Source organism: Sinocyclocheilus anshuiensis, unplaced genomic scaffold, assembly GCF_001515605.1.
Source record: "Sinocyclocheilus anshuiensis isolate Anshui unplaced genomic scaffold, SAMN03320099.WGS_v1.1 scaffold681, whole genome shotgun sequence".
In the NCBI taxonomy this organism is placed as follows: Eukaryota; Metazoa; Chordata; class Actinopteri; order Cypriniformes; family Cyprinidae; genus Sinocyclocheilus; species Sinocyclocheilus anshuiensis.
Window position 1 is genome coordinate 100,599 of NW_015537978.1, and position 27,454 is coordinate 128,052.

Consider the following 27,454-nt stretch of genomic DNA (forward strand, 5'->3'; position numbering starts at 1 on the left):
GCGTGGTCTTTGTCTGCAGTCCAGCTTACAGTATGAGTGTTCAGGAACACTGTGTTCTGTTCTGCTGTTGAAACAATGACAAAGTGAGACAAATGGGCTGCACCGAAGACCCTCTGATCTCTTTAAGTTTTACAGACTGTCATAGGTACAAAATTAATCTATCTGCAGAGATGTACACTACAGTGTGCTGTGTATTGGCTGGAACAGAATACCTGCAGGAATCAATTTAGTAATAATTTCCTTTCATCGGTCAACAGAACAACAAATGTTGGATCATGTGCACACACACACACACAATCACGGTCCAGAAAGTATCTGTAGTTTGAGGCTCATATGCCCAAATTCAAGCTGGCTGATTCTGGATGTCATTCTTCAAATTTAAACATTTATAATTAGTGTTTTCACAACTCAATTTCACAGTCAGATTCGAAAAGATTAATAATATATAAAATATATTTTGGTCATTTTTGGAATATTTACAAGGACAACATATCCATAGATGGGTATTTTTCATGATGCTCTAGTGCAGTGGTTCTTAACACTTACTGTCATGCAGGAGTTGTCTTGGAAGGCAGATTTTAAGTGCACTAATAGTAGGTGTGAGGATCACCAGCTCAATGCTAGGCTGTGCACATGGTGATGGAACTGTGATCTAGGTAAAATTATTATGATCTGAACCTGAAACCTTTGCCCCAGACCAGGGGCCATATCTATAAAGCTGCTCAGAGTAAAATTTTAAGTCTTTTAAGTGTGTCACAATTCTAAGAACGATGTAATTTTACTCTCTTTGCTAGACTTAACGTGTGATTATAAAGGTTCCTAAGTGTTAAGATTAGGTCTCAGCTTCTAAATTATTTAAGATTGCTAGAGAGGTATCCTAACCTAGTTAGGAGTAACAATATGGCAGCAAAGAGGTGGAGACACACACTTTCCAACAAAGATATGTATTGCAGTTATATGATATGTAGTTGATAAAATGATACAAACTCGATCGTCAAGAGAAAGTTTATGCATGCATGTCCAGATTCTTAACTATTATGCAACAACCACCCTGGCTTCTCTTTATCAACATTTTTCATCAGTCTAAAAACATCCTCCCCCTGAATGCTTCATCAACTGAAAAGGTCTAAAATCTGGTTCTTGTCTTTATAAAGAAACTGAAATTGAAATAAGTATTGACAGATGAGAACACTGATGTCTGATCATTTCTTAGACCGGAGGTTTAGGGAAGACCTTGCGTCATTGGCGCAAATGATAAGTATTTAAATAACAAAGATAACAACAGGATTCATGAACGTGAGAAAAAAAAACATTACAGAGAATGTGTGCAGCAACTGTCCCTACAGGGAATGGCGGACCTTAGAAAATCAAAATGAGAAATATGTACTACACTTCTGAACTATTGCTAAACCTCTCAGAGACAGACACTAAGCAGGTTCTTCCAGATTCCTGGAAAAGCTGAAGAACTATTGTTGGTTAAGTAAGTGCATTACTCCAGTTGGTGTTCAAAGTGTTTTAGATGACCCTACATGACTTGAAAGGTGTGTCGATCTACATCTGTTCTAGTGTGCGCTAGCTCAAGGATCTACTCTTAAGATCTGTAATGCAGGCTATCGAGACAGCAGGCCTCAACAAAGCAAGATGCAAATTCAACTAACGTCTGTCATCATGATGTTGGTGTTTACAGGAGCATTAAGTGGTTGGAGCTCGCAGAATGTTAATGCGAAAGGAAAATTAGGACAAGTGATGTTGTCCAGCTGATGGGCCAGCGTATGCTGTGAACTAAGGCGGCTTTTTTTTAATAGTAATTATTAACTATTTTATAGATGTCTGCTAATGCAGACTGGGAATAAAGTAGCTAAACACTATGCTGATGCACATAGGAACCGATTTAAGAATGATCTGTGATGAGTAAAATACTGAATGTTAACTAGACATTCATGTGGATATTTCCATTTTAAAAGCACACCTCTTTCAGTCAGAAGTTCATAGTTTCAGATGACAGTCTCATTATTCTCACCATGTTGATTACAGACAGACAGATATTGTCAGCTATAGATAGATAGATAGATAGATCAGAACAAAACAGTTGTATACTTGCATAATTTATTGATGCTCCATTATAATAGAATTATAATTCAATTTACAATGATTTATCATTTTAACAGCTCATGTTGCATTTTTGTGACTTTGTATATTACAGTCAAAAGATAGAGTTTTAGTCTGTCTGGCAGATTTCAGCCATATAAGACATGATTAACATTGTCTAACATTTGAGTGTTATTTACAACTCTGATATTACCAGTAATCCAAATATTAAGACTGTACAGCTGTAATCAAAAACCTTGATTTTTTTTATTTTTTTTTTTATTTATTATCTATGATTTGTGCAGAAAATTCCTCATCCTGGGTAAAGTCTGATCAAAGAATAATATGTGGGCTATATTTCTACACATTGATATGTAACCAAATGTTGTTTATAGATGCTGGAGCTAATCAAAACCACTGCGTAATTAGAAACAAGACACAGCGACACAAACACAATTATAGCAACCAACAACAACATTTGAACTGATCATCCCAAACAATCCCAAGCAGTCCATGGAAAAGCACTTGACCGACACCGACACGGTCCTCTGCAGTTATAAGGTTGTAGGTTCACCAGATTCCACTACGCGCTGCTCTGCTGCTCAAGAATCTCCATAGGCACGGTTTCTTTGAGGTCACTCAGTTTCCTGGAGAAGGAAGACAGTCTCGTGCTGATGGAATCTCTTTTCTGCGTCAGCATATCCCCGTAAAACTGCCACAGCTTCTCTCGGAAGTGATTTCCCACAAAACAGTACAGGAAAGGGTTTATGGCAGAGTTGGAAAAGCCAAGGCAGAGGAAGAACGGCAGGAGTTTATGGATCACTTGAAGCACCCAGCAATCCCAATCCACACCCAGCTCCCCCAGAGCTCCGAGGAACGCCAGAACGTGGAATGGGAACCAGCAAAAGAAAAACGCCAATACCACAGCGACCACCATACGCAACACATGGACCAGTCGGGTGGAGCCTTGCTCCAAGTAGTTTGGGGTTGCCAGAAGGTGCACGGCGATTCGGCTGTAGCAGGTTGCAATGACGACAAATGGCAAGAAGAATCCCAGGGTGTTCTTTCCAAGAGTCAACACGGTCTGCCAGTTGGAGTTGGGGAAATAAATGACACAAGCCGTAACGTTGTTACTGGGAAAAGTGTGTATGTCACGGAACACAACTGTCGGCAATGTCGTCAAAGCCGCCACGACCCAAATGATGCCACTGACACATCTGGCCTGATTTATGCTCCTGCTGCTCTGAGAGTGCAGTGGGTAGACGATGGCATGATATCGATCCACACTCATACAGGTGATGAAAAATATACTAGCGTAGACGTTTATCGTTACCAGACCTCCACACAGCTTACACATGACCTTCCCAAAAACCCAGTTGTAATCCAGCGAATAGTAAACAGCCCAGAATGGCAAAGAGCTCAGGAACAGCAAGTCCGACATGGCTAGATTCATCAGATACGTGTTGGCTACCGTCCTTCGGCCTGAACTGTGATACAACACGCACACCACCAGCATGTTACCAAGAAAACCTAGCAGGAAAATGAGGCTGTACAAAGTGGGGATCACTTTCTTCTGGTACTGCGAGGCTGAGGTGGATATGTAGTCACATGAGTTTGTCATGTTATGGTGCAACAAAGACACAGTGGGTGCAGTCAGGTTATAGGTAGATTCTGTTTCCATGGCGTTGATTATGCAGGATGATTCAGGAACGGGAGTTCTGAAGTTCTGAAATGAGAAAAAAAGGGCAAATTCTCATGTGAAGCAGGAATGAAGAAACATGTTATTGTAGCATTGGGATAAAATGCAAAATCATCTATCATGCTCCATTTTTCTTAAACCTTCACTAAAACTTCTTGATCCCCTCAAGTAGGAAAATACAAGATTGTGAAACTCCTGAAAGTTAAGCTAAGAAAAAAATTAAATAAAACGGCTATAAATCACAGGCTGAATTTAACAGGTTGCTATAATAAATAAAAAATGACTAAAAAATTAGGAAAATATCTCGAGTGAGCTGAAAAGCTCTGCGTGACTATCCATAAAATGTTCAAACCCTCCACGGACACTGAATCCTATTAAAGGAACCCGTCCCACGGTTGTGGACAGCCTTATTGTCTATTACGAGGCATAAAACAGAGAACAAACTCCCACAGCATGTTGACCGTGGACAGTCCACTGGGACTGATGTTGCAGCATCCTCTCCTCTACATCTTGTCAGTGTGAGAAAGAGAAATCTGTGAGAGAGAAATGTGAGAAAGCGAGTGTGTGTGCGCGTGTAACCATAGCTCTGGTGAGTTCGGGTCCAGCACAGATGTGTTTTATAGCTCTCTGCAGGCTGTGCACAATACATCTGGTTACTGTTAACATAGGCGTGGGGCACATGAACATATCGGATTGGCCGGGAAATCGGTTGTGGTGTTTGGGGGATTCAGTCCTGCTCTCCAATAGTATACTGTATATAACACAAAGTAGCAGGCCAGGCATTCTTTTCATATTTTTCCAGGTAATGTATGCATAATTGGACAACACAAACACACAGGTTCTGAAACAAATATCACGATCAGACTACGTAACATAAAGTCAAATCCTCAAGCAACTGACGACATATTTGGCAGTTTGAAGTTTTTAGTTAAAGTTAATGGTAGTTATTAATTCTAAAATGTAAATATAAAATATCTGGCTAACATTGAGTTTTAGGTAACACGCAGGCTAAAGTTCAGGGACCAATTCTCACTATTAACTAGCATATGCATATTACTAGCATATTGGCTGTTTATTAGTACTTAAAAAGCACATATTAATGCATTGTTCTGCATGACCATATTTTAAATCTCTTAATCCTACCCCACACCCAATTAACAACTACCTTACTAACTATTAATAAGTAGCAAATTAGGAGCTAATTGAGGGAAAAAAATCATAGTTAAATGTTAGTTAATAGTAAGAAATGTTGAATATGTTACGAATCTGCTTAATCTGCCTGTGTTATACAATACGAAAAAGCTTCTCATCATTCAAGTCTAACTGTCATTTATTAAGATTAACTCTGAGCCCTAAATAATGTTCACAGCTGTTGAAAATAATCCCAGTCATATTTCAAATGTTGCACATTCTTAATCAGAATGCTACGCCTGTCAAGCTAACACACTGTTTCTGTTTAAGTCATTGTAAAAGCTTGTAGTTATCTAATAGAATAAAGGAGAAAGTAAGTATTTTTCAGATGCATATAACCGCTGAAACTATCTAAACTATTTCCTTCATATTTGGTTCATATTACATGTCAAATGAAACAGCAAAGTCCAAAACTAACCAGAGTTATTCTGCTCTCTTGAAAAAAAAAAGACATTTAAATTCACATTCTATCTAATGTCAGCTAACTTTCCAGAAGTGCATATGCAAGTAAAATGAGATGCAATCTGGCTTTCTAATTTCTAACACATTGCAGAAAAGAAAAGGAATAACGTGCAAGACAATGTAACAAGAACAATGCTTTAGACTGCACTGACATCATACGGTTTTCTTTCTGATAGTTTTTAGACATTATTACTGGAATTATTAAAAAGATGATGATTATAATAATAGTTTGAACACTTAGGTAAAGCATCTCCTTAAACATTTTACAGCGATGCTTCTAATTTTACACGGGGATCTTAAGAAGTTAAGTTAACTTAAAAAAATCCCATCATGATTATGTTCAAAACTCAAGAAAAAAAATGACCACAACACTTCGTAGCTCAGCATACCTTTCAGTTTCCGGTGCAAAAAGTCTTCAGTCTCTCCGAGGTGTTGCTAAACCCCTGGCACGCGTTTCACGCTGAAAACCGAGCCAAAGAAAGCTTGCTTAGCCCCCAGCAGACTTTTCCATTTTGGAAGTGGAGACAATTCTCTGCGTGTGTAAGTATATGAGGGAGTAAACAGCCAACCAGATGTAGGATTTGCTCAAATATTTTTACGTCCACATTTGTCCACTGGGAAAAGGAGGGTGGAGATGGATGTTGTGTGTGTGTGAGAGAGAGAGAGAGAGAGCGAGAGAGAGCGAGAGAGAGGTGAAAGTGTTCATTTTAAATGCATCTGACTAGCAACTCTGTGTGAACACCAAAGTGTGAGAGAGAGAGAGACTCCATATCCAGGAGGAAGGATCCAGCATTACACACACATACCTAATGACCTGAAAAATTAAAGACAGATGTACTACAGTAGTGTTTTTTGTGTAGTATTTATATGTGCTGCAGTAACATTTCATCATCTTTCTCAGTGAACTATGCAGATGTTTGTGCATCTATCTTTTTTTTTTCTAATGTAAATTTCCTGCATTCCTTCTAAATGAGTGTTGGTCACTGGTCTCACAAGACTTTTGGGTTCTGCCTCTGTATGAATCGTGTCCTCTATCAAACATTTTATCCAGAGTGTGAAACCAGATAAGCTTCTTAAAACACAGGAAATTGAGAGACGTCAGAGGCTGCCCATTCACTCCGCTCTGTAGTTACCGTGACGACGACCCAGCGAGTGACCCCTCAGAGGTCACGGGCAGATGTGTTCTTACAATTTCATAACAAGGCAGATAATGATGTCTCAAATGAGCGGGGCTAAGATAACCGAAATTTGGCCAATTACGGATGACATTAACCAGAAGCGTGCGTGTGTTTACAAATCGGTACGTACTTTTTCCATCCAAACAACTGAAGGGACAGAACATACTGTTTCTCCTACTGCTTTTGAGTTTCTTAGTGGCTGTCAAAACCAATGCCTGTAAACAATTTCTTTAATAAATCTTTGATCAACAGAAAACAATGTTGCAACAAAGGCTTTTTGGTGGGGTTGCGTGTTTAGAGCTATTATTGTGTCTCCTGAACCTGCGGGCTCAAATTCAGCCTCTGTTTTGAAGAAATACTAGTACTAGGAGGCGATTGATTGGAAAAGGACTCTGGAATGCTGCTGCTGCCAGTAAACTCCAGCTGAGTTGATTCGTTTGGTATGGATAACTTAACATGATTGGAGGCTGAAGGGGGCACGATGTACAGCTGTGGCTACTTAAAATTACAACTTTTAACAGCAAATGTATAACTCATGAAACTGAACAGCAGCTGTTTTTACAGAGAAAACTGAATGTAACTTTAAAGCTGTATAAACATGTTCAGTGACCATTTAAACTCCCCTAGCATTCATTACTGTGCACATAGTAGCTTAGTTTAATTTTATGACTTCACTCAACCATGGCCAGATATTGATTACCAAGAGGATAAATATTAAAGCAAGTTCAAAATGTGTGTCATTGCTTGTTTTCTGGTGTATTAATGTTGTTGTTTTTTATTGTGACAGTGTGTGTGACATCCAGCGTGCACTTACTCAAATCCATATCCATCCTCCGTCACTGAAACATGTCCCTCTTCTCAAACACTTCCTTCTGCCATCCATCAAGGGAGAGAGAGAGAGAGAGCTAACAAATCTTCATTATTCAGTCATACATTAATCTAAGACATGATATATTCTAAATGAACATTGAACACTGAGGGAGGGAGGAAGAAAAAAAGACAAAAATAAATAAATAAATCCCTAAAACAATGACATGTTTGAAGTCAATAATAATTCCATGTCTTTGATTTGGTTTAGATTAAGGTCACATGCAGTTAGCCACATATGTTAGCAATGGTTACTTCAGAACAACAGCTGTAAATTACTTTGTACTAACTGAGAAACATGCAAGAAATGTTTTTGTTTTTTTAAATGTGACCGTTGTTCACAAATGGCAATGTTATACAGAGATTTTGATGGACTACAAGAACTTGTCTGAGAAGAACTTCACTCTGATCTGAAGGACAGATTTCAGGTGAACGGATTACATGCGCGACTCACAATACAAAGTCATTATAATTACTTTGCTGCATTTCTTTCTGTTTGGCAATTTGTCCGTTTCTTCAGAAGCCTAATGTATTCATTCTGAGAGAAAATGCATTGCTGCCTTAATTTGTTTTGTTTGTACAAGCTTTTATCGGTTTCTTTTGGCCAAGCTCATTTATATCGCTAGGTTGTCCTCGCTGAGTCTGTTCATTTGTAAGGTGGCTCTCAGCTTTTTGTTGATAACAGTGGACAAGTACATCACAACGTCCTGTCTTTTAAGAATCTGAATTTACTTTGATCAGTTTTATTAATATGTTTAATTTGTGTTTCAGTGTGGTCTTGTCTGATTACTGTAGGTTCACATTATTCTGGTCTCAGGTTTTAGTCTAATTCTGGACAGAATAAGCTCAGTTCTTGCTACCACAAGGCTTTTTGGGTTTTGTGCCCCTGCTTTCAAGGTCTCATTTTTGTGTTTATTTGAAAAACTGACACTTGTAAAACTTGATTTCATTTTCAAGGCTTATGATATAAGCTTACTGGACTGCACATACTGTAGCACTGACCTCACACTGTGAGTCTTGTTGTGTTGATGTTGTCTTGTTCACTCTGGACAGTTCTGGAGCTCTGGTTCATTTGTCTTTGGGTCATTCCCAAAATGTGGTGGCTTATCCATCTAAAAAAAAATATATATATCAAAAACCAAATCTCATCAATTCCACATTAAACTTACCATGCTACATTAATTATGTATCATTCCATAACCATGCTGTTATCTTATTTCTCATTTCATTAAAGATCACACTAAATAATTATCAAGTCAAAAAAATTATTTATCATTAGCTGCCATGCCGTTTTCTCAGTGATATCAAAATATATATCAAAAACCAAATCTCATCAATTCCACATTAAATTATGTATCATTCCATAACCATGCTGTTATCTTATTTCTCATTTCATTAAAGATCACACTAAATAATTATCAAGTCAAAAAAATAATTTATCATTAGCTGCCATGCCGTTTTCTCAGTGATATCACTCTTAAATAAAATTAGTGAGAACCAGTAACACCACTTACCATGTTTACGGTTTAAGAAAAAGGAAGGGGAAAAATTATAATTTATCATCATTTACTCACCCTCATGTAATTTCTCTTTTGTTTGCAATAACACCACTGACAGTGAAGACTTTTTACACTGGAAAAATTTTCTCAGGGATTAAAGTAATTGTAAATATTATAAGATCATACTATTCCAAGTTACAGTTAATGGTGTTTCAGAAAATATACAGTTTTCTATAAGAACTGTGTACATTGCGGGTTACTTGTGACTGTAACTTCAAGACTCCTCTAGAGAATTATAGATTTTCACTATAAAAACACTAAATCTGAGGACTGCAAAAAGACACATGTACACATTGTATTGGGCTGAGAAAGAGCAGTTTCTCAGGCCATGAAAATCTCTGCGCTAAATACTCATAAAATGGACATTACATACGCAGCATAACTTGGAAACGTCAGCTCAATTTGATGAGCCAATGAAGCTTATTGAATGTGACAGCATCCTGGCTCAAAGGAATGAGCAATGGGTTTTAATCTGGCTGTGAAAGCTTTAAGTGAGAAAATAAAACACTTAAAGTACAAGTTTTAAAATAAAAAATAAAAAAAATAGAACAGTACACATAAATAGCTTTTTTTGGCACAGGCTACACAAAAATTAGGACTCTACTCATATTTTGACATTCAAAGTACCTATTTCTAAATTGATCAGAAATCCTTTGAATATGTGTACACTTTGACATAACAAAAAATCAGCCTAAAAATAATCAAATGACTGCAGTCTCAGTGCTAAAAATAATATCTAAATAAATGATAGAAATAATGTTCCAAAAATGTTTGGAAATCTCCAAAATAAATACAGATAACAGAGACCGCAAGAAATGTGAGAGAGGGGCTGAGAATATACAGGATATTTACATCCGGAACAAAACACTCAAAATCCCAAGCTGCGTTTCTTCTCCCTGATGGACAATGAAATGTCTGTGTGTGTGAGACCATTTAGAACTAATATATGACTGCTCTGTTTTGTTCAGTCATACAGCACTATATGAGACCTGTAAAAGCCCTCTAGTAAATTCTGCCATGGCACAACATCATGATTCAGCACAACCAGCTCATAAAAGTAGCTTGTCCAATGTGTCTACTAAAAAAAGAGGACAGACAGACATAAAGTCCTGAACACATTCTGTTCCCTGTCAAATAGCATCAGCGTCTCTCCCCAGTGACTGACAGAAGAACACGAGAGAAAGGAAGAGAGAAGGGAGGAAGAGGAAGAGGAAGGGTCACAGAGGGGACAGGATGCTGGTTTGGGTCTGAAGGGATAAATTAGGAGCCAGCTTCAATGTACAGAGAGAATGAGTCACAAACCACCATCCCAGGCTCAGAGCTCAGCCCAAGCACACTAATAACAGACTTCAGTGTGTGAGAATGTGTTTGGTGGCATGTGTTTGTGTTGTAGGCAAAAAACTAAAAACATAAAGCAAATTGTTGTGGAGCAAGCACCCATGATCTTCACTTATTAAACTTGTGTACGGTAATTTGACAAATATACGAGTTGATTTGATCTGACATAACCACATCAAATAAACATACACAAAGCTGAAAGATCATTTCTGATTAGCCTTTCTCAGGGTTTATTTTTTTCTTACCTCAGGTAGGCAGTTCATCGGTCAGGCTACAGACTAGAGGCTTCTCTGCATTTCATCTATGGTTTTAAATACTATAAAATAAAGAATATTTAAATATTTTTGTGGCATATCACTGATTTAAAAAATGTAAAGAAGCATTTAACACATTACAAGTTATTGTAACTATATAAGTAAGTTAAATATTTTCTTTAAAAAGTAACAGTTTAAACCGGACCAGGTTTTTCAATTAATTTGCTTACCTTTTAATTCTTTGCCATGTCTTAGATTCATCTGCTGTATTTTCATGTATGTAATTTTCATGATGGTTGTATACACTATATTCAACAAAAGCTATATTTTCAAAAATAAACTTTTAAATTAAAATATTATTAAAATATTAAATATTAAAATATAATATATACATTTTCTTAAATAAATTAATAAATCAGACACTCCCTGATGAAAGCACTGGATAAATCAAACTAAAGGAAAGAACATATACCAACATCAAATTGAATTTTAGCTAATAGGCCTACATTCATATTAAATCACTCTATGGGGTATGTAAGAGGTAAGTAATTATGTTTTGGTTATTTAGAATAATAACTACAGCGGAAGTCACTTCCCATAGCTGATACCCTCAACTGATTTACAGGCTGAACATATTACAACCTCCAGAAAACACATATCACGTTACTATCACTGGAACAACAGAGAATGACAAGCATAAAAAAATTAAACATGAGATCCTTACCTGCATTACACAGACAGGGACAGGACCCTCATGTTCCCTGCTCTACGATCTGACTCTGTAGTGCCTCCTGCTGTCCTGTAACAAACAAACACCCACAAATCAGTTCGTCGGCCACACAAAATGCCTGCGAGAAATTAGAAAAACAAAAGCAGGTCTAACAGTGCGGAAGACTGCAACTCTCAGATCTGTCAATGTCAAATAGTAAATTAAATGACGCAAATCATTTTTGTCACAATTGCCTTAGTATCTAGCCTACAGTGAGACGATCACAATATAGGGAAGATGGAGTCAGAGGTAGAGAGAGAATGACTCAAGTACTTTTACAAGCGTGACTTTTTGTGTAGTCGAGCTACATTCTTCATATGCCTGTCAATATATACATGACACTATTTGTAATCGAATATTTGAAGAATTCGTGTGACAAACTCGAAACCGTTGCGAAATCTGCGTGGAGAACAGGGTTGCCATGTCTGCTAAACAAACCAGCCCAATTAGTATACAAAAATAAGCCAATTACGGCCAAAAACTAACCCAGTCGGTTTCTGGGGATTCAAAACCTCCTTCCAGTGGGTTCCTAAACTAAAAGAACAATCCACGGCAACAATATAAAAGTAGCCGAATTCCGTTGGAAAACCGTGGACTTGGCAACACTCGTGGAGAAACATTTGGCGAAATTCCCAAGAACTTGACCGCACCTTTTGTCCAACTTAGCAAAAATCAGACCGGTACGATTTCATTAGAGTAAAGCACTTGCATCCCATAAAAAAAATAAAAAATAAAAAAAAAGATATTACTGGCTATATTAAATTAATCTTGACAGTGGGGTGACAGTAACACAAAGACAAGCTAACATAATACATATAAAAAGACAGTTATTACAACTATTAATAAACAAAATCCAAAAAAAGTTTAATTAGAAAGGAATAAGAACAGAGAACTGAGACACAGGTAAACCCTACAGTATTAGAGGAGCTGGTGCGGTTTCATGTCACATATGCATCATGTTCCCTTGTGTTTGGAGCATCGAGGTTGCACATCCTACAGTGCGATTAAACAAGCAACTGGAATGAAATCACTGACATCCCCGATTACCTCCAGGTTAGATACTTTATAGACGTGAGAGTAAACAATTTATGAGGATTTGCATGCATTCACCCTGTTAAAAAAGCATCAAGAAAATGACTAATAAATTATAAAATGGTGCAGCAAACAGGAGAGATGTTTAACTCAATGTAAATAGATAAATAACAGTTTTAACGTACAGTGCATAAAGCCATAAGCAAGGCTAATTGGTATCACTTTTTCACCTATGGTTTTACACAAAGGAAATTTTCGGTTTGGAGACAGATCTGCGTTTACCCTCGCAAGCTGAACGGATCAGACTGTCGGTGGAATAAAATTTGAGATTCTGACTAGATTTAATCCGAACCGGTTTGTCAAAATACTCTAAGCTTTACAATACTGACTCCAAACAAAAGAAAATAAGAACTTTTCATATGTGCCAAGACAAAAGTTTAAATGAACTGAAAGGTCCAGGGCTGGTTTTCTAATACTTATCAGTCCAAAATGAACATGTGCCTGGGAAACCGGCCTATATTGAGTAAATCGGTGGATGTATTAAAACAGATTTTTAAATACTTGCCTCTCAGCTGCATTTGACACATTTAATCTGCATGTATATATATTTACATATAATGAAAAAATAAGCCTCTCTACAGGTCCAAAGGTTCCAGCAAAAATCAGCTTTAGTTTAAAAACAGCATTAGTTTATTACTATAATCTTTTATCTGTTGGTTAAGCAATACCTCGGACTGTGGAGAAAGAGGCACAAGTCCCTTAGTGCTAAAATCCTCACATTCAGTTCTGATTCATCTCCCACAGAAACATTCAATCGCCGTTCTCCGTTTGTCAAATCCATGAGAGAGTCTGAATCATTCAGGGTCACCCACCACAAGGCAAATGTCATGAGGTGCATTTTATGGAAGAAGAAGGTTCCCGGACCTAGTGCATGTCACATGATTGGTCTGCAAGCTTCCCTGATTGGCCACGGAACCTTAAGGTTTTTTGGGGAATAAGGCTTTAAGTTCTTTGAGTTCTGTGGGTCTCCATGTGGATGGAGGGAGAATGTAGTGGTCATGGGGAACACTTGTGCTTTCCATCGATGGGAGGAAGACGGTTCTAAGGTCCCTCAGAGGTACGAGTGAGTGTGTTAGTTAACACTGATGCAGTATTCGGACTGTGCGAGTTAATTAATGCTGTTCGTGGCACTGGCTTCAGGGCTGTCCAGTTCTCTGTGGAATGTCTCATCTGGCTGGAGGTTTGTTCTGGAATATTCCTGGTACCATTCCTGCAGACAATAAGAAATAATCTCTACACAAACATACCATTGCCTATCTGGAAATTCTTGTATTAAAAAGGGAGAATTTGGAGCCAAATATGTCACACTATAACTTTCCAAAACAGAACATGATATCATTGAAATAACTTTAGGTGGCATTTATTTTTCTTTAGCTAAACTTTCCAAGTTTCCACTTGGGCACATCCTTGTATAAACAACTGTGTGATATATTACTAGGGGTGACCCCCAATAGTGAAGATTCGATGCTTCGATAGGAGGAGCCTGATTCGACTACCAATCTCACAGTCGAATATTCGCGGGGTGTTATGATCATGCCATTTTGGCTATAGGGGGGTGCCCAAATATCTGATTTCACATAGAACTACTGGTTTTCTCCCAATAAGTTAAAATACAGCCTATTAAAATAATGCTGTTAATAAGAATCTGAAAAGAAAGAAGCTTCAAATAAATATTTTAACGTGCGTCAATATATCCAACCACCCCTATAGATTTAAGTTTCACTTTCTATAATCCCTGACCGACAGAAGAGCATCTTGGCGGCAGGGGTTTAAAACTTTAACAAGACTCAAATTGGCACAGGCAGAGTGAAAGACTGTTTTTTTTTCGATCAGGTAGGGTAAGTGATTTCAAAACATTTCAGCCGGTTTAAATATATTGTGTATATATTATTTATCTCATATAAGATGCATTTGGTTGAGTTGCGCTGCAGGTACATTCGGGGCATTTTGTGCAGATAGCCTATAAGTCGTAATATTTACGTTATGTTGTATACAGGTACATCTCAAAAAATTTGAGTATCATGAAAAAGGTCAATATTTTTTGTTACTCATTTCAGAAAGTGAAACCCATATATTATATAGATTCATTACACAGAGTGAAATATTTCAAGCCTTTATTTCTTGAAATTTTGATGATTATGGCTTACAGATAATGAAAACCCAAAATTCAGTGTCTCAGAAAATTAGAATATTACATAAGATCAAGAATAATAAAAAAAGGATATTTTAAACAGAAATGTCAGGCTTCTGAAAAGTATGTTCATTTCTATGCACTCAAGTTAAATCCCATTGATTAAAAACCTGCTATCGAATGCTTCATTCTACTGGTCATCTTCAGAGCGCACAGCTCAAAACAGAAATGCAGAACATTAATAACTACTGTCATATACACAACGTTATAATGAGAGCATTATTGTAAAAAATGTTGTGAATTCAGGGTTTCACTGACGTTTAATGTTAACTATCTTTTAATCAAAACACAAAACATTATTTACCCCGTTTGTATCTGCGAGGCGTCCGTTACACATTTTCCTTATATATTACCATTTCAGACTTTCATGATTTAATTTTCTGATCCAATAAGGGAGCCATTTGTGAATGCTTTACTTTAAATTCTGCAAATAAAGGTTCAAATGAATCACTTTTCATGAAAACAATGTTACATTCATGTTAATTCAGACATGTGGCGTATATATATATATATATATATATATATATATATATATATATACATATATCAGTTTTTCTAGTACATTCAAATTAGAAATCCATTTTTAGTAACGAAAAAGTTTTTAATAATTTTATTTTAGTTTCAATTTTAGTTAACAATCCTATAATAACCGTTTCTATCCTACCTGAATCTCCTCCTCGTACATCTTCATGCTGAGGTCACTCTTGGTACGTGACCTTCGACCCAGAAATACTAATGAGGAATGCTGTGAGCAAAGACAAAAATGATCCATTACAGTTCAATCAATCTAACAGAGAAACACAAATTAGATGCTATGAACACAAACTGTGCATGTATGCATGTGCTTACCCCGCTCCGCTCCAGAGCCACACACATGTCCTGCAGTGAGCTTAGGTTGGTGACGCCCAGTGTGTATTTATACATGTCCAGAGTCTGCAGAGCTTCAGTCTGAGACACCTCTGTCTCAAAGACAATCCCCTTTTCATCTATAACACACACATTCTAGTCTTAGATATCTCAGTCATACCCATTTTATTAAACATGTCATCAGATGAACGGGACTCTAAACATTTAGAACCTTCTGGGTCATCCAGCGGCTCTCTGTTCCTCCGACTGTAGTTCTTTCTGAAGACAAATGCATCTAGTATGAAGGCCACGATTATTGTCATCACAACCTGCATCACACAGAGGCATGTACACTCAAAATAACACCGGGCTGTGAGAAAATATCAAGATCACTATATTAGATTTATAACACACATATAAATGGGTAGCTGACAACAGCAGTGGGACATTCAATAGTTTCAACATTAAATTATTTAAGCAAAACAAACATTTATAAAAAAAGAAATGTTGACTGGTTACACTGTACCTTATACCTATATAAATCATAACTTTCACATCAAAAACAAATAATATCCACATTGTCCCTTCAGTGTTTTTTTGTATTATTAATATGCAATTACAGCTTCTATTAATATTTTTTGAATTAGCTTTTATTATTTTGTTTTCATTTTAATTTTAGCTTTAACTTTTAATAATTGACTTGTGTGCTTTTTTTAAGATTGCTATTTAGGTTTATTTTTCCTTTAGTTTTTTTCAGTCTTTTCATTTTTGTTCAAATGACAAAAATGTTCTAAATGATTTAGATTTATTTAACACGCACATACACAACCGACATATACAATCCCTTACCATGGTGACAATGTAAAAGGTCATGAAATAAAGGCGACTCCAGTGAGTAGTTTGTGACGTCACACCTTCCTGCGAAAACAGCAATCAAAGGCATCAATAACTCGGAAAATTACAGACAGATGGTTATGTACTGACTGGTTCACACAGTAGGATCCATAGGATTCTGCTACAAACAAACATTTAGAGACTCCAGCATTACTTCAGAGACACAACAGTCTGCTGACTGACATTTAATTCCAGTAAACAGCAGGGGACACCACAGCCTCACACTAACCAAAAAAATACAAACATTTTACTGAGGAAACTTCTGATATTATGACTTGTTGACTGAGCTGATGTGCATGTGTTTTTGTATTTACACTCACCATAGTGATGTACCAGTTGTTCACCACTGTTAGCTCAAAAAGAGTGACTGAAAGATGGCAGAGAAAAAAAGTTACATACTGACATGGGAAGAGTGTGTGTGTGTGTGTGTGTGTGTGTGTGTGTGTGCACATACCAACTGCTTAGGATGTTATTGAAGTTATTAAGATAGTAATATCCCTCCTCTAGAATGGTCCGGTTGCCAGTGGTCACATTTATCTGGCGATACGAGGCAGCAACAGTGCTCGTGCTTTGAGAGAGACACACACCAAAATACATTATTCACTGAGAATTATTTATAGCTATTTTGTCCTTTTTTTCAGGCATGATATCTACTGATCACTAAGTTTCATAAAGATTCTTCAAAATTGCTTCTTTTGTTTTGCAAAGAAAGGAACTTACTTGCAGCAGTTTGGATAAACAACATCAGCAAAAAACTCCATTCCAACAATGGCAAAAGAATAATAGAAGATGATCAGAGTCAGACCTAGACTACAGAGACAGAGAGAGGGTTGTGTGAGAAGAGCCTTCATCTGTGAGTAATGAGCTGAAATGGATTATTATTTCTGTACCTGGCCATACGCGGGAAGAGTTCAAACATTGTGTCCAAAACGTTCCGATAGCGCTGTTTAATTTTAAACAACCTTGACAAGAAATAGGGGGAAAAAATTATGAGACTGTTAAAAAGGAACATATCTGTATCTATCTATAGCTATGACTGCTGAAAGAAGATATCTAATGATTCACACAAAGTTAATATTAAGAACAAAAGACATACAGCTTAAAAAATTATTACACTGCAGACTTTATCTACAGTGGGGTAAAACCGTCTGAGCCCTCTGGTCAAAAATGCTTCTATTTAGTGTTTTTCTAAATTGATTGTTTTTAAATGTAATATACAAATTATATTACCAGCATAACAATTCAAGTGATACACACACTTATGGGAGAACAATAAGCATTTAGAAAAAAGAAAAAGGTTGTAAATGAATGACTACAACTATATGCAAACAAAAATTCATCAAAACACACACACGAATAAGTACACATACCGGAGGAGCTGAAGAGGTCTCAACACCACGATGAAGTAGAACGGCTCCATGTCAAAGGCCAGAGCAATTAATCCCAGAAAGGTAAAGACTGTTACTGAGAAATCAAAGCTGGAAATAGAAACACACACCCAGAGGTGATGCAGTGTGTATGTGTGTGTATTTGTATGAATGTATGTGTGTGTACCTACAGGTTCCACCCTGAGCTGAAATATGTCAAAGGACCAAGGCCTGTGATCTTCAACAAGACCTCAATTCCATAAACTTGATTCCACAGACACATCAGCAGGAGGTGAATAAAAATTTTTTTTTAACATTTAAATGAAACCCATATTAATTGAAACATCTACATTCAGATTTACTCGTGATTTAATTCTAAACAATTTCCACCTACTTGTGAGGAAAATAATGTAACTCCATGGGACAGCATGAGTCCATGAGATGCCATCTGTGAGAAGAGAAGAGCTGCTTAAGAGCCAAATTCAATTGGGTTCACACAGGGAAAACAGCTATTTCACTGTTTCCTATGATTACAAGTGTTTCTGAATGGTGAAATTCAAAGAATTATCTGGAACTGCAACACAGCTGCAGCACATGCTCTACTGTTCCATTACTCAAGAAGATCTTACCATTTAACATGTTTGTCTCCACTAGGATCCAGATGCCATTAATTGCTACTACCAGACCTGTAACAGGTCAATCATGAAAAATAGTTCGAATGATTAGAAATAATGGAATTAATATACTGTAAGTGCAGTACACTTGAGTTTAAAAGTTTTGAGTCAGTTAGATTTTTGAAAGAAATTAATAAAACAATTTTCAGCATTAATTTGATCAAAAGTGAAAGTAAAAACTAAATAGTTTTTAAAGTAAATGCTGTTTATTTGAACTTATCACGTATCAGAAAAGTATATCATGTATTGCAAAAATTCAGCAGCACAACTGTTTTCAGACATTGATACTAATAAGAAATGTTTTTTGAGCACCAAATTAGCATATTAGAATGAGTTCTGAAGACTGGAGTAATGGTTGCTGAAAATAAATTACATTTTAAAATGCATTAAACAGAAAACAGTTATTTGTAATCATGTTAACAGTTAATGTTTTCACAATATTACTCTATTTTACAGTAAGTAATAACTATAATAAGAGTACTGAAAGAATATCAGACAGTTTTTCTATTAACCTACAAGCTAATGGGTTCCAATGAGCATATTTTATTGATCAGGTATTGCATGTTAATGTCTAAAGGGTTAATACAAGAAGAGTTACTTAAAGATTTTAACTTACACATTGCATATTGGAAAGCTTTGGATTTCACAAGTACATTGATTCCTGTTAAAAAAGAAGAATGATCATACTTATTATGGAAGAAAATATCTGATCCCAACTAATCTTGAATGTATCTGGTCATTGTGAGCAGATCATTAAACTGTAAAATTCTGTAACTAATGCAAATCGAATCAACATGACAAATATAAAGACCTTTGAAGATGAGGAATGCAGTACGAGGAAGATCATCAAACCAGTGCTCCCCACTCCATCGAGCCTGCAACACACGTACACACCAGATGTTCTTGCTTAAGAGGGTTTAACAAACACCCAGCGAGTGTAATCATGTGACAGTGTGTGAAATCTGACCTTCCATTTGAGCCCGATCACTTCATAAAACTTATAAAAGTCCTGGAGACTAAAACACAACCACAAATACATCTGAAGAACTCATCATCTGCTAAAATAATCAAAAGAACGTGAGCACATATGAGTGCATGCGTGTACCTCAGCATGGTTGCTCCTGAATGGTTGAGGGCTTTGAAAGTGAGGAAATGATCCCGTGCTGTCATTCGTGGACGATAGAATCGCATCAGTCCATCAAACTGTTTTAAACACACTCCATCTGGCCTCTAAATAAATGTAGATTTATCACACTCACATTCATCCATAAAATACACAAGGCTTTCGGGGTTCAGTCCTGAAAGAGTGTGATCTGTAAACCTCACCTGCCGACTAACCAGCAGCTGGAAGGCGTGCTCTATGGCGGATCGCTTGTGTAGAAGAAGAGACTTGAATTTCATCTTCTCGACTCCATTAAAGGTGTCAAAAACTACTGCCAGGAGCTAAGAGCAAAATTAAGAGCAAACTCAAAGTAGTTCACACTGCACCAACAGATAATGCTTACAAAATTAAACTATAATACACTATAAATCCTTTAAAGGAGACATATTATGCCCCTTTTTACAATATGTAATATAAGTCTCTGGTGTCCCCAGAATGTGTCTGTGAAGTTTCAGCTCAAAATACTCCACAGATCATTTATAATATCATTTTGAAAATGCCTATTTTACATCTGTTTTGGTTCTGATTATAATGTTCATCGCGCTGAAATCATGCGTTTAAAACCATGAGTTTAAACATCTTGTATACGGTTTTCTGAGTGCACACGGACAGAAAGCGGCTGTCACAGCATGTGAGTACTAAACTAAGTGCAGCAGCAATATACATTAAATAAATCAATAAATCCACTGCTCTGTTGTCTCCTCTGAGGCTGGGACTCTAAACAGTGTTCTGTGCTCGTCTGTGCAACCAAAGACAGAACAGTTAGCATGCTTTGCTCGAACTTTCGCCACGGCATTAGAACTGGTACACCGTTGTCGCTTGCAAAATCAAAATGACGGCACCGTGGAAACTTACAGATTAAGGGGCGGTAATATTATAATGAGATTCCTTTGCCACGTCACCAAGGGAGCGAAATCAGACGCTTGCAGAAAAAGGCTTACCAAAACAAAGTTACTGGGTTAATCTTTTTCACGTTTCCTTGGTTGGTAGATGCACCAGGGACCTGATTATAAGCACTTAAAACCTGGAAAAGTCAGATTTTCATGGTATGTCAGCTTTAAAATGAAAACAGATTCATTGTTGTTTAATACTGACCAGATTCATGATGAAGTAGAGCTCGATGGACAGATACACAATGAAGAAAATGCATGACCAACGATTCTTTGAATACGCTGGCATCATCACATCTGGAAAACTAGTGAAGAAGAAAGATGTGTGAATCTACTAAAGACTTACCTCATTATTAATCATTTAGTAGACACTTTTTTATTCAAAATGACTTTTATTACATTTTTATCAGGGACAGTCTGACTATAGTGACCTGGAGTTAAGTTCTTTGCAGGAGGACATAATGATAATAGAGGATCAGAGAAATTCTCCAGTTCCCCCTCAAGGAGTTTGAACTGATAACATTTGGATTACTACTGCTGTTACAGGAAGACATGAAACGCTGTGGCTCAGAGTCATGCAATGTTAAGTAGGATGTGTGCACCACAGCGAGAGTACATACATACTTTGCAGTGGTCAGAAGGACAAACAGACTAACAATGCTGTTCTCCAGTGTGCTAAAATACTGTGGAGAGAAAGAAACGAATCTATGAGTTTGTGTGTGTGTGTGTGTGTGTGTGTGTGTGAGAGAGAGAGAGACAATAAGACAGAGAACACAAGGGTGTGGAAAACAAAGGTGAGTGTGTGATCGAAGTACTAACAGGGTCTGCTGTGTTGGCTGAGAACAAACAGAATCCTAGGATGGCAAAGATGACCATGAAGAAAAGCAGCAGCAGAAGAATATCAATGAAGGGAGGAAGAGACTGAAATATCTGCCTCAGGTTTCTGAGGGAGGACAGAAACAGATACAGCGTCAGAACGTCACATTGTATCCAGTCAAGGACATGCTTTACAATAATTTACCCATTGTTACATGAACTTTTAGTACTTAGTTTTGTGTAAAATCACTGTAACACAAGGCCTCGAGTGGCTTGTTGCATGTATGAGATCTCAAAACCTTTAATTGAAAAATAATGCGAGTAGTATAGGCAATAATTATACATTTTTTATTTAATAACAATTACTAAATTATTTTTAAATCTTTTTATGAATTTCGAAGTTAGCATGCCTGCGAACAGCTCCACTGTAACGGCAGTCCACCAGAAAGATTGGCCGCAGGGCTCTTGTTACACGCAGGTGAGATGTCTGCCGGACTAAGACCACAATTGCCTCGATGAATTGAATAAACAGGACACATGACTGAAACGCACAAAAATCAGAGAGGATTCCTCAGCTGAGATAAAAAATTAAAAAAAAAATCAACCATTGTTGAGGCAGTGTATTATTAAAAATGTACACACCTTTACTATGGTCCTCTTATGTCGTATAAAGGTGTGAAAACCAAGCCATCGGAGCTTCATGCACAACTCAAAGGCCACCATTGCTAATGCCAATAACTCCAGTGTCGCATGAACCTGACAGAAATGAAAATACACACCTTAAAGTGTTTGTACACTAGTATATACTCCTGTTCATATAATTGTAAGCCTTTACAACATTTACATGTACACTTATGCTTACACACATACATACACTATCATCCAAAAGTTTGGGGTCGGTAAGGTTTTATTTTTTACGTTTTTAAAAGAAGTTTCTTATACTCACCAAGGCTGCATTTATTTAGTTAAACAATAATATAGTTAAACAATAATATTGTGAAATTTTATTGCAATTTAAAATAACTGTTTGCTATTTTAATATAATTTAAAATGCAAGTTATTCTTGTGATGGCAAAGATACTCCAGTTTTCAGCGTCACATGATACTTCAGGAATCATTTTACTATATGTGACCCTGGACCACAAAACCAGTCTTAAGTCTCTGGGGTATATTTTTAGCAATAGCCAAAAAAACATTGTATGGGTCAAAATTATCGATTTTTCTTTTATGCCAAAAATCATTAGGCTATTAAGTAAAGATCATGTTCCTTCAAGATATTTTGTAAATTTTTTACCATAAATATATCAAAACTTAATTTTTGATTAGTAATATGCATTGCTAAGAATTTCATTTGGACAACTTTAAAGGCGCTTTTCTCAATATTTTTATTTATTTGCACCCTCAGATTCCAGATTTTTAAATAGTTGTATCTCGGCCACAAATTATCCTATCCTAACAAACCATACATCAATGGAAAGCTTATTTATTCAGCTGAAATTGACCCTTATGACTGGTTTTGTGGTCCAGGGTCACATATGTATATTTTTGTAAAAATTGTGACTTCTTGGATAAATAGAAAAGCATGTATTTGAAATAGACTTTTTGTAACAATGTAAAAACCTTTACTGGTCACATTTAAACAATGTAATGCATCCTTGCTGAATCAAAAAATTTATTTAAAAAAATACCCTAAAATTTTGAAGTGTATGCACATTATAGTGAAGTAGAAGTCACATACATAGACGTCCAAGCGGAGAAAGGGGACGGCAGGGGCCTCTGAGAGGGACAGAAGCATGAGTAACACCGCAGTCAGAAGCTCCATCACATAGAAAAGGTGATTGTGAGCAAACAGGTAGGCACTGAGCGCATGGGCATTTCGCGGATGAGTGAAAAATTTGTCATTATTCTCTCCCTCCTGAAGACAAACACAGACAAATTGGCAAGGGAGAATTATTATTAGCCCTGAGTGTGTGTTTGTGATCATCTGCATCTATTTTACTGCTTCACTGAGCGTATGGAGGTTCAAAAGGTGACCTGCAGGTATATTGCTGCTTCCTGGTAGTTCATTTCCCAACTCTGCCGCAAAGAATTCTGGGCCCTGGGGTCTGGTGCTCCTGGGGTCGGAATGACAACATTATTCACAACATCATAATTTCCTGCCCCATCTGTGTAGAGAAGAAAAAAACTATTAAATGATGATTTCACAATATAAATTAAGCATTTACGTTCAGATACAGCAGTACTTGAGCCAGTTGATTTTATATACCACTTTTAAATAACCGACAGACGCAAACTGCTGGCAGAATGAGGACGTTTGCACTGGCCGATCATGTGTCAGTCCAGGCATGTTGTCAAATGTACTACTGATTTCCATGGCAACCCCTGTGATCGGCCCCACGTCCCAGTAGTCAGACAGAGAGCATGTCAGTGGTCAAGCAGTTTTTAGCACTGCAAGGGTAAATTATCAACAATGCACTCGCACATGCAAGTTTATTGTGCCAGCTGCAGCTGCTGTGGCCAGCGGTCCGTAAGCAGAACAGAATCCTGTGGTGCTGTTCAAGATTCCTCAAAAGGTAACACGGTTTCCAAAAAAAAAAAAAAACAATCAAATCAGGCCAAAGCTCCTTTAAGAGTCTACATCTCTATCTGCACCTTCACACACAATCATTTCATTCTAACATTTGTTAAGAAAGACAAAAAACATTTGGTAATAATGTGTTTCTAAGTTAAAAGTAACAAAAGAAATTACACAAAATGTCTTTTGTTGGCAAAAATGTGGGAAATATGCTCAAATGAGGATCCTACAAAGTTATGCTACTAAAAAAAGGTTGATTAGACAACATTACAGATTAAAGTGACAAGTTAAATTAGGGTTGCTTTCAGTGACAACAACATAAAAAAAAAAATCAAAAACTGATTCAAAGAATCAAATAATGAAGAAAAATAATATGAATAAAATGTGAATAAATTTAAATGCACTCCAGACTAACGCAAAGCTGGTTCCCAAAACACTGCACTCATTATTCCAAACATTTCATCGCTGAATTCCAAATAGTTCCATCAGGATTGCACCCTAGACTTTTCCCCTCTCTCTTTCAGAGGATGTGTGAGCAGGAAACACCGCTGATGGTTCAGAGATCACAGTTTAACTGAACAGTCAAACAGATTGTCCAGTGGATTTTCTCAAGCATCAGTTCAAAGCGCAATGAGAACTTCCTGTAGATCCTCGGAGCTGCTTCCTCTGACACCAGTCCCCTTTCCAGCCATCCCCATCAGTCTCTTGGTCACAGCCTCCCTTCTTCCGTGTCATCTTCTGTTTCCTGTGCTATATTGGATCCATTTTAGTACCTTTCTTTCTTCAAGCTCAAAAACACAGCTAGCCTTTGAGATGCGCGGCACTGCTGAACAAACCTACCACGCTGAGAGCTTCGTTTGGGAACTAAAAAGTTTCAATTCATTTTTTCGATCTATACTTACCATTGCTTCTTTCTAAGCAATAAATATGACTCCCTTTTAAATGATCTGTCAAGCCACAGTCTGGTAATTTAATGGCGCATGAATTAAATCCCAAACAGCTAAGAGCTTTTAGTTTGCCCAAACACAAACTGATTGAATGAGTTACTTCGTTGCGGTTCATTGACTCACAGATGTCTGTAAACAGCTCTCAGTGAATACGCACATGACGTTTTGCTCTGTCTAATCAATAGGTTCCTGGCAGAGCAAGAGTGAACAAGACAGCACTGATAGCAGGTTTCTTTTCAGGTCCAGTTCCACTTAGCACAAATCCAGATTTCCTTCAAACACAAAGAAACAAAACCGGACTGATTATCAGAGATGGGTCTTGGTTGTTTCTAAAACAAGGTCCTGACTCTCTGTGGTCATTAAAAATCCCAGGATGTCTTTCGAAAAGAGTAGAGGTGTGACCTCGGCATCCAGGCCAAATTTGCCCATTGGCCTCTGATCATCATGGCCTCCTAACAATCCCCATATCTACTGATTGGCTTCATCACTCTGTCTCCTCTCCACCAGTAAGCTGGTGTGTGGTGGGCGTTCTGGCGCACTATGGCTGCCGTCGCATCATCCAGGTGGATGCTGCACACTGGTGGTGGATGAGGAGATACCCCCTGACAATGTAAAGCGCTTTGAGTGCCTAGAAAAGCGCTATATAAATGTAATGAATTATTATTAAAAGCACAGCTTTTAAAATGTCCAAACAATCTTCACCATGACAACAAAATAACTTTTTGAGACAGCAGCTTGAGGCAAAACGAGGAAGCGAAGGCATCTGATATTCAAGTCAGCTTCTTTCTTCTCAAATTAAGAGACAGTTGTCCTGGAACCAAAAAGACAGACCTTGTTCCTACATCCTTTTTTTCCCATGAAGAATCTTCTTGGCTAACTAAACAAACACGCCAAATCACAAAAAGTGTGCCACAGTTTACACTCAGGTGCTCCAAATATTCAAACGTCCAGCTCTCATCACAACCAAACAGTTTTGACACAAGGCCACAGACTGCGTGCATGCAGGATGGGAGAGGACGGGGGCCACAACAGCACTGTATCTGTCATAAGGCTAACACAGCATTTTAACTGTCTGTGTGTGTGTGTGTGGTACAAAGACTGGTATGCTACTGTATTGGACACTTAAACACATGACCATTGGAGTTGGGAAACTTCACTCTTAAAGTGACAGTACTACATAGTGTCCTCCCCAAAAACTGACCTGGAAGAAATAGTATAGGCCTATTGGTTGATGGGTCATATGATGGTTGTTAATATTTTCAGTACCACACAATAGCACTAGGGTGCAGCATCTCCTCAGTGATTCCAAAAGTCTCTCAAATGAACTATCTACAAATGACACAGCACGTAGATTTGTGTCATTAAATTTACACTGCAAAGGTGGCACAGAAGCACTTCTAATGTGGCATTTAGGTGTCCTTACACAGTTTTTGGCTGCTCAGAAGTGGCATAAATGCATTTACACAAAAACTGCAGCTGTATAATTTGATACTAGGGGCTGAGGTGGGTCAGAGCAAGCATGACTTAGTCTGACTTTTACACTGAATTTTTAGCAGGCACAGAGCAGCCTTAACTCAGCTGTAAAGAAACACAAAGAAAATTGTCAATAACAATTTCAACCACTTTTTCTACATAAAAATACGTTCTCTTTTACAATGTGTTGTAGGTGGGATTATCATTTTCAATCAAAAGTAATCAAACAAAGATATTTTATTTGATGACACCATGATTAAATCTAGCACCCTCAATGACATGATCCACCACCGATGACAGCCGCAGTGAACACAGCTGAGCATTATAAACTTCAAACTCCAGCACTGACATCACTGTTCATTATAACACACTAATGAAATTAAACTCACTCTCAACAATTCCTCTGTATTAGATAAATTTCCACATTTTTCTCAATTTTCAACATTACAAAAGCTTTTATAAAGCAGTGTGGGGAAAAACAGCCCTGCTCTACTAAAACTATCAATTCTGCCTATGCAGAAGGCCTACAAATCATCTCCCAGCGCATTAGCAATGTCAACAATGCAGTCAACAATGACGAAAAGGCTTGACTGCAGAGCCCTCTAGAGTCAGTGCTTGGAACTCACACTATTTAAATGGCCATCTTGCCTTCCCACTGCCACATGATGCATGTCTGTGGTCCCAATCAAGGAGAATGAGGGTTAAAGATCAGGTTTCATGTCGACCAGGGCCTGTAGTATCTCAGCAAAATCTAATGATCAGCATTCCTGTAACACTATGACTATTTAATGAACCGATACCCGACAGCAGAGGTTTTCAAATGAAGGTCCGGCCTAGGACACCAGAGAACTACAAGGGAGTGTAGGGAGTCTGTGGACAATTCAAAGAATGTTATAAAATATTTAAGTTAATGCAGTAACTTTAACTTATTAATATATATATATATATATATTATATATAATGAATTATGATATTATTATTGTTTTATTTTGCTTTCTAAACACTGGCTGGAAGTCAATAATTATTTTATTCTAGTGATTTTAATAGAACAAATAATAATAAAAAAATTAAATACGTCTAAAATAATTCTAATCTTGTGTAAAAAAAAAAAAAAAAAAAAAA

The 27,454-nt window shown here is 37.2% G+C and overlaps 2 protein-coding genes across 2 annotated transcripts; both read right to left on the minus strand.

Annotated features, from left to right (window-relative positions):
• Position 1: 1 nt before the first annotated feature.
• LOC107672457 (two pore calcium channel protein 1-like) lies at positions 2 to 24,057 on the minus strand. Its single transcript, XM_016465653.1, has 32 exons — positions 23,618 to 24,057; positions 23,372 to 23,502; positions 23,076 to 23,252; positions 21,980 to 22,093; positions 21,748 to 21,878; positions 21,341 to 21,464; positions 21,146 to 21,204; positions 20,727 to 20,826; positions 19,796 to 19,912; positions 19,575 to 19,699; positions 19,437 to 19,485; positions 19,281 to 19,344; positions 19,086 to 19,130; positions 18,425 to 18,481; positions 18,190 to 18,243; positions 17,987 to 18,059; positions 17,799 to 17,906; positions 17,319 to 17,390; positions 17,149 to 17,238; positions 16,887 to 16,996; positions 16,749 to 16,795; positions 16,384 to 16,452; positions 15,767 to 15,863; positions 15,538 to 15,674; positions 15,353 to 15,433; positions 12,320 to 13,707; positions 11,370 to 11,435; positions 10,867 to 10,941; positions 10,628 to 10,698; positions 8,488 to 8,597; positions 7,433 to 7,490; positions 2 to 64 (listed from the first exon to the last, which is right to left on the minus strand). Exons 1-26 carry the CDS (start codon positions 23,709 to 23,711, stop codon positions 13,606 to 13,608), a joined length of 2,427 nt encoding a protein of 808 aa, XP_016321139.1. The 5' UTR covers positions 23,712 to 24,057; the 3' UTR covers positions 2 to 64; positions 7,433 to 7,490; positions 8,488 to 8,597; positions 10,628 to 10,698; positions 10,867 to 10,941; positions 11,370 to 11,435; positions 12,320 to 13,605.
• On the minus strand, positions 2,093 to 6,482 carry LOC107672423 (type-2 angiotensin II receptor-like). Its single transcript, XM_016465614.1, has 2 exons — positions 5,830 to 6,482; positions 2,093 to 3,814 (listed from the first exon to the last, which is right to left on the minus strand). The coding sequence occupies exon 2, from the start codon at positions 3,767 to 3,769 to the stop codon at positions 2,672 to 2,674; it is 1,098 nt and encodes a 365-aa protein (XP_016321100.1). The 5' UTR covers positions 3,770 to 3,814; positions 5,830 to 6,482; the 3' UTR covers positions 2,093 to 2,671.
• Positions 24,058 to 27,454: the final 3,397 nt, after the last annotated feature.

Excerpts from the sequence above, each read along its gene's own strand:
- LOC107672423 (XM_016465614.1), bottom strand. The coding sequence starts at position 3,769 with ATGGAAACAGAATCTACCTATAACCTGACTGCACCCACTGTGTCTTTG.
- LOC107672457 (XM_016465653.1), bottom strand. The coding sequence starts at position 23,711 with ATGGAAATCAGTAGTACATTTGACAACATGCCTGGACTGACACATGAT. Across the intron at positions 18,060-18,189 it reads TTACATTATTTTCCTCACAA|TTTATGGAATTGAGGTCTTG; the intron begins GTAGGTGGAAAT and ends TGTGGAATCAAG. Across the intron at positions 16,796-16,886 it reads CTTCAATAACATCCTAAGCA|TCACTCTTTTTGAGCTAACA; the intron begins GTTGGTATGTGC and ends GCCATCTTTCAG.